General features: G+C 41.1%; 1 protein-coding gene across 1 annotated transcript; it reads left to right on the top strand.

Annotated features, from left to right (window-relative positions):
- Window positions 1-61: 61 nt before the first annotated feature.
- LOC119353261 (ATP-dependent DNA helicase RecQ-like) lies at window positions 62-8,615 on the top strand. Its single transcript, XM_037619855.1, has 20 exons — window positions 62-79; window positions 178-290; window positions 1,219-1,294; window positions 1,396-1,538; window positions 1,753-1,839; window positions 2,217-2,300; window positions 2,525-2,732; window positions 3,501-3,586; window positions 4,009-4,240; window positions 4,376-4,496; window positions 5,115-5,251; window positions 5,554-5,662; window positions 6,232-6,274; window positions 6,400-6,559; window positions 6,685-6,755; window positions 6,857-6,950; window positions 7,067-7,279; window positions 7,355-7,561; window positions 7,718-8,071; window positions 8,156-8,615. Exons 1-20 carry the CDS (start codon window positions 62-64, stop codon window positions 8,279-8,281), a joined length of 2,682 nt encoding a protein of 893 aa, XP_037475752.1. The 3' UTR covers window positions 8,282-8,615.
- The last annotated feature ends 189 nt before the right edge of the window (window positions 8,616-8,804 follow it).

The raw sequence follows: 8,804 nt of genomic DNA, 5'->3' as shown, positions 1-8,804 counted from the left end.
AACACTACCGCAGCCGTCCGGCTCAATCTCCCCCCGCGGAGCCCGACGCCCCGGCACCGCAATGGAGGCGGCCCTGAAGGTATCCTCCCCGCCCGCTCCCCCCTAAACCCTACCCGGCGCCTAAACCCTAGGCCCCGAGGCGCGCCATTCTAATCTGCGTCTGTTTTCTGGCCGCAGAGGTACTTCGGGCACACGGGGTTCCGGCCGTACCAACGGGAGATCGTGGATACGATCTTGCAAGGGCGGGACTGCCTGGTCGTCATGGCCACCGGCAGCGGCAAGTCCATGTGGTAAGTGAACAAACCCCACGCCTGCTCGCGCGCTCCATTTTGCTTGGTTGCGGTTGTGGAGGATGGCGCTAGGCGCTGTTCCTTTTTTTGTTTAGTGTGTGTGTGGAAGTGGGTGGATCTGCAGGTTGAGCACTGCAGTGGCTGAATCTAGGTTTGGGCGCTGCATTTGGTGGATATATTAGTTGTGCTGTATCCCTTGGCAGTGCTCTGCTTTGCGCTCCAGCGATTCCGCTGGTTGGATTGCTAAAAATTGTTTTGGAGAGTCTGATCTGCATTACTGTTTTTGGGAGAAAATGTAGTCATTTTGGTGATAAATGCTGGGATTCTGTAAGCTATAAAGTGGTTAAATCATCGTCAACGGAGTATCCAAACTCATCTAGTATTCCAACTTGTCATCGGATCAGTGTGAGGCTAAGAGAGCTTTGCCGAGCATGATTATAAGTTATATTTTGTGCCAGTGGAGTTGGTTGATGGTCAGAGATTGCGAAGTATGTGCCATCGTTTCACATTTTGGTGACATTTTTATAACATTGATAAACGGGTGGTCATGTATAAGCATCTCATCTCTGTTATGGCGACTGCTAGCTTGTCGATTGTATGTACCCAGCAGGGAACTGCTGGGGAAGAATTTTGTTTGTTTACACACATATATATATAGTGGATGTTCTATTCGCACAATCGTTTATTGACCTTTTTTTTAAATGGGTGAGGGTGGTTCTTTCTTGAAACTGGGCAGTGTGTTTGTCATCGTGTCAAAAGAAAAATTATTGAAGTTTCTGATTTTTTTAGTTAAGGACCTGAAAATGTGTTAAACATTTGCAGGCCATCGGAAGTAAAAGAAATATGCATCTGTTTAAAATTTTGATGTTATTACTTCCCCTTGTATGTCGGAAACTTAATTTTCTCACGGCAATTCTTTTCATGGCAGCTATCAAATCCCTCCACTGGTTGCAAAGAAGACAGCTGTTGTTGTCAGCCCTCTTCTGTCACTGATGCAAGATCAGGTATGATTGCTAGATACAGTATAACATTTTTGGTGCTTTCCTCATTCTGGGTTTGCTTTGACATGAAAGCTTTTATTGTGGGTCTCATTTACTTCAAACAGGTCATGAGTTTAAAACAACATGGTGTGAGATCTGAGTATCTTGGCAGCACCCAAATGAATAGCTCTGTTAGCAGTGAGGCTGAAAAAGGCATGTATGATGTTCTCTACATGACCCCTGAGAAAGCTATTGCACTTCCTTCAAGGTGAAAATCCTGTGATATAAAAACAGATTATGGTCGTTATTGACTTATAGTTTGCAGCACTTACAAAACTATAATTATCAATTATTTGGCTGAGATGGAAGGCACACACTTACGAAGCTGCAAATTACTGCTCATGTGTCTTCTTTGGTCCCTTGTAGAATTTAATAATATGGCGGTGGGTCTGTTGATTTACAGTTTTCAATCTTCTATCCAGGTTCTGGAGTAACTTGCAAGCTTCCGGAATCTGCTTGTTCGCCATTGATGAAGCGCATTGCATATCGGAATGGGGTCATGATTTCAGGTCATTTGTTCTTCTATTTTGTGAATTATTTCTTCAGCAAAAGGGCTGATAATTTACTTTCATTTAAATTTTTGATATGTCTTATGCATGTATTTCAAAAAGTCTGTGTGTGCTGATGTCAAATGTAAGCAGTCAGTTCATATCACCCATCAATTCTCGCTCGGTTTCTCTCAACCTTAAATTCTGCAATCAAACTTAGCGACCAGTCAGTCTATTACTCCCTCTGTCCCAAAATATAAGAACGTTTTTGACACAATCATAGTGTCAAAAATGTTCTTATATTTTGGGACGGAGGGAGTACTTATTACTTATAGCTTCTTTTCTTCATTGCAGTTCTCTCTCTTATTACTGTTTGTAATTCTCTCTGTTGTATGCAGGCCGGAGTACAAGCAGCTGCATTTATTGCGTGAGCACCTTTTGGGTGTTCCCTTCGTTGCTCTAACTGCGACAGCCACAGAAAGGTATGGATGTTTCACTATCAGTTGTTTTTACCTGTTTATCCTGCTTTTGTTGATATCCAATGGTAATGCCTTTCCTCTGCTTGTTGTAGCTACTTGCATATTATTACCATAAATATTTTTGCTCACTATGATGATTGCTTACTTGTTTTATTTATTTTCCAGAGTGTCTATATCCCTTTTCTACCTGTACCAAATTTGTGGTAACTTCCAATTTGATTTTCCAGGGTCCGTGGAGATATTGCCAATTCCTTGAACCTGAGCAATCCTCACGTTGCAATCGGATCATTTGATCGTCCTAACCTTTTCTACGGTGTGAAATCATACAACCGATCTATGTCCTTTATCAGTGAACTTGTGAAAGATGTCTCAAAGAACTGCACTGTTGGTGGCTCAACAATCATTTACTGTACCACCATCCGGGATACTGAACAGGTTTGTATTTTCCAGTGTTGTACATTTTCATTCTTCTATATTTTGAGGCAACTGGTACACAAGCACGGTTATGGCTGCTTGTAAGTGGGAGCTGTGTGGTCTTTAAATTCTTTAGGAAAATATTAAGTTCATGCTGACTCAGTAAGACTTTTTTGGAGAAAAATAATAAGCTTGAAATAAGTATGGGATACTTCTCTGTTGATGATTGATAGTATCAGGCATTTTCTTCTTCTGACTGATGTAACAGATTTTGGAGAGTAGTCAAACTTTTGTTGGGTACACACATTTAGATCTGTACTGTACGTAATGTAGATACACAATTATAGGTTTATATACATTTTTCTTGGAGTAATATGGGAATTTCTGGGCTCCAGTTTTGATCGTAGAAGCTGCTTTTAACATATACCTTGTGCCTATTAGATTACGCTAGGATTGATTTATCTTTATCTTTATACTTATAATGATCTGGATTGTGTCGGTCCATCGACCCTCACAAATTCCTATTAAGTTGGTAAAAAGATTAATTACTGCAATTATCTTACATTCTATGTAGTAGACAGATATCATGATCTTTTGATTAGTTGATTTGATTGATGTATATTTCGAGATATTTTTTCATTTGCACAAAGTTAGGGACTAATTATATAAGTGTTTAAACAACTCATGCAATAGAAAATGCTTCTATAGAAATGCACAAGCATTTAAATTCTGTAGCAACACACATGTATTTAGCTAGTTAATGTGCTAAATGCGACTTTTCTCTGTCAGGTACATGAAGCAATGATCACTGCTGGAATCAAAGCTAACATTTACCATGGTAAAATGGGTAGCAAAGCTAGAGAGGAATCCCATAGGTCTGCCATCTATGCACATGCCAACTTTTTTGTTTGGCTGTTCATCGTCTCTTCTTTCCTTCTCAATTTGTTTTGGACAAACCAAATTCCTTAAGCAGATTGAATTGATGAATGCTCAGAGTACCATTCTGAGTTCATTTTAAACACTTCATCTAAAGAATGATTTGCCAGTAAATATACTGGATCAAGCCATTTTATACCTCTTATGATTTACAACTCACGAGGGTTATTATCTGATCTGACACTACAAAACACTGCCAAGCTAATGTTCTGTTACTAACACTTTAGATCTTGCAAGTAATCAAACGAGAAAATATAACAGATATGAGGCATTAAGTGTAGTGAGTTCTCATACAGCCTTTTACAAATGTTGGCTTCACAACGTAGTGATTTTGATGATAAATTATGGTTCCCCTTTGCAGATCATTTGTTAGAGATGAAGTACTTGTGATGGTGGCAACTATTGCATTTGGAATGGGAATTGATAAGCCAGATGTTAGATGTGTAATACACTATGGATGTCCTAAGAGCCTAGAATCGTACTACCAGGAAAGTGGGCGTTGTGGAAGAGATGGACTGCCTTCAGTGTGCTGGCTATATTACCAAAGAAGTGATTTTGCAAAAGCTGACTTCTATTGTTCTGAAGCAACAAATGTATGTAAATATTGGGCACACAATCAGGACTTCATGTCACACTTCAGTGATAAACATACACGGCTGCAGTTTGATTCCCTTGTACTGCTTACCTGTTTCATTATCTCATGGTGTATAGTTCTTACTCATCTACAGGCAACTCAAAGGAATGCCATCATGGATTCCTTCATGGCGGCACAGAAATATTGCCTCCTTGCTACGTGTCGCAGAAAATCCCTGCTGCAGTACTTTGGTGAAGAGCGTTACACCGACTGTGGTATGTTTATATCACACTAGTATAGAAAAATACATCAACATCTACAACACCAAATTATTGTGATTAGATTCATCATAAAATATATTTTTTATGTTATAGATATTAGCACATTTTTCTATGGACTTTGTAAAATATAGAGAAGTTTGACTTGGTACAAAACCAGCACATCAATTAATTTGGAAATGGAGAGGCTGAGGGAGTTCTATTTTATGAAGGTTACAAACCACCGGACACAGTATCCTTATGTATTCGGTATTCCCAAAGCCAAACATCTTCAACTACTCCCTCCGTCCCATAATGTAAGACGTTTTTTGACACTACGCTAGAGTAAAAAAACGTCTTATATTATGGGACGGAGGGAGTAGAACCCATCACAGGCCCAAGTCACAGCAAAACCTAGAAAGCTCCTTCCACACAAAGCACTGTCTGTCAGCTGCTATGCATGTTTTATTTTTCTTCTTGTAAATACATATATACTCGCAGTATCCCTGTACTTTGTGTAAGGAAAATGTTGTATTGTTGTACCAATACCCGCATATTCTTTGCTATATCGGCACATGCTACATCAAGTCTTGTCTCAACCGTGACATTGATTTACAACATGCCCTTAATCTTCAGGTAACTGTGATAATTGCACAGGGACAAAAAATGAGAGGGATTTGTCAAAAGAATCTTTCTTATTGCTGTCCTGTGTCAAGTCGTGTGGGGGACGCTGGGGCCTTAATATGCCAGTTGATGTTCTCCGTGGATCACGAGTAAGTTTTTCTATCATTGATGTTTGTTATGTTCCTTAGTTTGTCACATACATTGGCTAGTTTAACTTGATTGGAGATCGTCTATGCGCTGATAGTCGGGAGCAACCATATGCGGCATTATTATTGATAGTAAAGGGATTTGAAATATATCTTTGCTGAACAGTTTTGGAGTGTGTATTGTTGTACATGTTTGCAGCACCTACACTGCACACAGCAGTACTTTTTTTCTTAACAACCTTGGATATTTTCCGCATTTTTAAAAAGAAAGATGTTGTATAACAAGTGCTTTCTCATTTTTGTAGGTTAAAAAGATACTTGAGAAGAACTACGATAAACTTCCAATGCATGCGATGGGAAAAGACTATCCGCCAAACTGGTGGAAAGCACTTGGCAGTCTGCTTATGGCACATGGTACTGTTATGAAGTCTGTATACTCAACCAATTATTCACTTCTTGGCTAAAGCAAGGCATTCCACAAAAAATACCTGCTCCATGTGCAGACTTTATCTCGTGCTTGTTTTCTTCTTTTTCGAGAAAACTTAATAAGGTTGAAGGGCTTCCTATATAGTATCACAGTTTTGGTTGGCCCTAAGCCTCACTGAAAGTAAACTCATGAAATTTCTTGGGAGATGATGCAGTTTTTGCGATGTTTGACTTAGTGTTAAATGTGTAATACCCCCTCCGTCCCAAAATTAGTGTCTCAACTTTGCACTAACTTTAGTACAAAGTTGTACTAAGGTCAGGACACTTATTTTGGGATGGAGGGAGTAGTAAATTACCACAGATTTCTTATGGGGTTATTAGCTTACTATCATGCACAAGCATCTCAACTGGACATTTTACACTTGAAGTGGTATAATATTTAGTTTGTTGTTGGATACACTGAGCAAACACCATTCATCAGCTGCCAGTACAAAGCATTTCTGGCATCATTATTACCGGTGCTCTTTTTTTTTCATTTTTCTTGTTATTTTGTGCAGGTTACTTAAAGGAGACTGTCAGTGATGGATTTAGATTGGTCAGGTGCTTTGTTGAGTATTTATTTTGTCTGTTTTGTCCTAGTGATGCTCCGAATTCTTTTTCGCTGGTACTTCTCATTGTGGTGACTTTAAGTAATCACCATAGTAACTCTGCATCTCCATCTTTAGTGTTAGTCCAAAAGGGGTCAAGTTTCTCTCCGATGGTGGAACGCCACTGGTTTTGCAGCTGACTGAAGAGATGATTGGGCAAGAGGAGCAGGGTAGTTCACAGAATAAAGAAGGGGGCTTAAATCCTTTAACCACCGCAGAATCTGAAAAGATATCTGAGGTAGACCTGATCGGATTTCCTCATTAATGACTTAGGCGTTGTGCATTTTTCTTTCACACAATGCTGTTTTCTTCCTTTGTACATTTGATTTGAGATTTTGTTTGTGGTGTTGTTTTTTCTTTCAGGAGGAATTGAAACTCTACCAAATGCTCTTGAACGTCAGGATGAAACTTGCTCAGGATATTGGAACTGCACCGTGAGTTAAATTTTGAATCTGAAATGGCATTTTTTGGGCTCTATGCTACTTAGGTATTGGAACAGTCATTGAATTGAATCTCTCCAATCCCATTGTTTCAGATATGCTATATGTGGTGATCAGACCCTAAGACACTTTGCAAAGATTAGGCCTTCTACTGGAGCCAGACTGGCCAATATTGATGGTGTAAACCAGGTATCTCTTAGTAATGATACTTCGCAAATGCTATGCTGTAACAAGGACTATGCAAGAAAGTGTGATCATATTTTTTCCCTCATCTGCTCACATAACATCTGACCTTTTGTTTCCAGCACTTCATCTCGCGCTACAGTGGCACATTTGTCCAAAATATCGCACAATTCTCAAAACAGTTGAATCTTTCATTGGATGATTCAGCAGGAGTAGAGGATATGATGTCAGTTCCAAAACCTGTAAACAACAGTCTTCCAAGAAACTTGGGTGATGCCAAATTTACTTCATGGGAACTGTGGCAGAAACAGGAATACTCGTTCAAGAAAATTGCAGTGAGTTAGTTTTCGTTTTTGTTTTCTACTGACCTTAAACTGAAGTTCGCAGCTTGACATGATAGTGCATTCTAGCATTTTCGCAGAGCAGTGCCGATAAAAGAGCAGACGGTTATTTCATACATACTTGATGCTGCTCGGGATGGATGTGAGATGAACTGGAATAGGTTTTTTGAGGAGACAGGACTGACCCCTGAGATAGCTTCACAGATCCGTCTTGTCATTGCAAAGGTTGGATCACGTGAGAGGTTGAAGCCAATAAAAGAAGAGCTTCCAGAAAATGTAATTCTTCTTCCATTATTCATTATGCCATTCTGTGTGATTAAGTAGATCATAGCTTCAGCAAACGTAGGAATCACTTCTGAGCCCATTGTATGTTCATCCAAACCATTAGGGAATGACTAATCTGCTGGGTGAAATGCTGCATGGCAACTGCAGGTAACATACGAAATGATCAAGATATTCTTTGCAGCTGATGATCTTGGAGCGTTAGAGAAGACTTTTGGCAACGGTCCTACTGACGGGTCTCCTGCCCAAACAGCCGAGTCGGCAAAACCCTGTTCCCATGGCAGCGAAGCTCTGGAGAAGGGTGATCAGGGAGACCCCGTCATCATATCAGGCACCTGCGATTCAAGCCCTTCGACAAAGAGATCCCAGACCGACGGAACTCCGCTCTCTGCCGATGAGCCAGTAATGAAGCTGCAAAAGATAGAGGAGCAAGGGACCGAACCTACCACCACAAATGTTGCAACCGAGGACGCTATACTTGAGCTGGCCGCGAGCCGCAACGGGGTAAGCCATCCCATTCCCCTCTGAAGATTCTTTGACCAGAAGTCCAGAACCTTACTTGTGCTGAGCATTCTCAAACCGTTGCAGGTTTCTTTGGAGGACGCCGTCAAGCACTTCAGCGGGTCGAAACGGGAATCCGTCGTCGAGATGCTGGAGAGCCTCCGGTGCAGCTTCGCGGTGTACATGAAGAACGGCTGCTACTTGGTTCTGTGACCAGCGGAAGGGAAAGAAGGATGGCGCCATTTGCTGCTCTTGGCTTGTTCGTGGCGTGGGTGTTGGTTATGGCTTTTGGGCTCTGGGACCTTGACGGCGCTCTGCATCCCAGTTCCCATATTTTGAGGGCTTGCCTTGCCATGGAAATGCTCTTTGGTTGTGTATATACGTAGGTACTCAAGGAAGTGAGCGTAGCTGAGTAGTAGAATGGACAATTTCATCACTAGTCTGGTTCGACCCTTTCTAGACTCGCTCATATGCGAGTTCCTATTTATCGGTATCTTTTCCTGCAAAGCGCTTTTTATTTTCTAGAATTGTCGGAGGTTTTTTTCCACCGGCATTGCCCCGCCCTGCCCAAACCGCTTCCCAGATAACCACATCTCCAGTTTTTCTTTTTTAAGATAACCACATCTCCACCTGGTTCTGCATGTGGTGTATGTCACTACTGTTGCCGCTCTCCACCGCCCAAACGCGATTCTGCCTCAACATTCTCTGCCCGAATCACCTTTGGCAGCCCGCACAT

The sequence above is a fragment of the Triticum dicoccoides genome, chromosome 2A, assembly GCF_002162155.2.
Source record: "Triticum dicoccoides isolate Atlit2015 ecotype Zavitan chromosome 2A, WEW_v2.0, whole genome shotgun sequence".
Taxonomy (NCBI): Eukaryota; Viridiplantae; Streptophyta; class Magnoliopsida; order Poales; family Poaceae; genus Triticum; species Triticum dicoccoides.
Note: the sequence above shows the minus strand (reverse complement) of the source record. Positions and strands in the feature narration are given on the sequence as shown.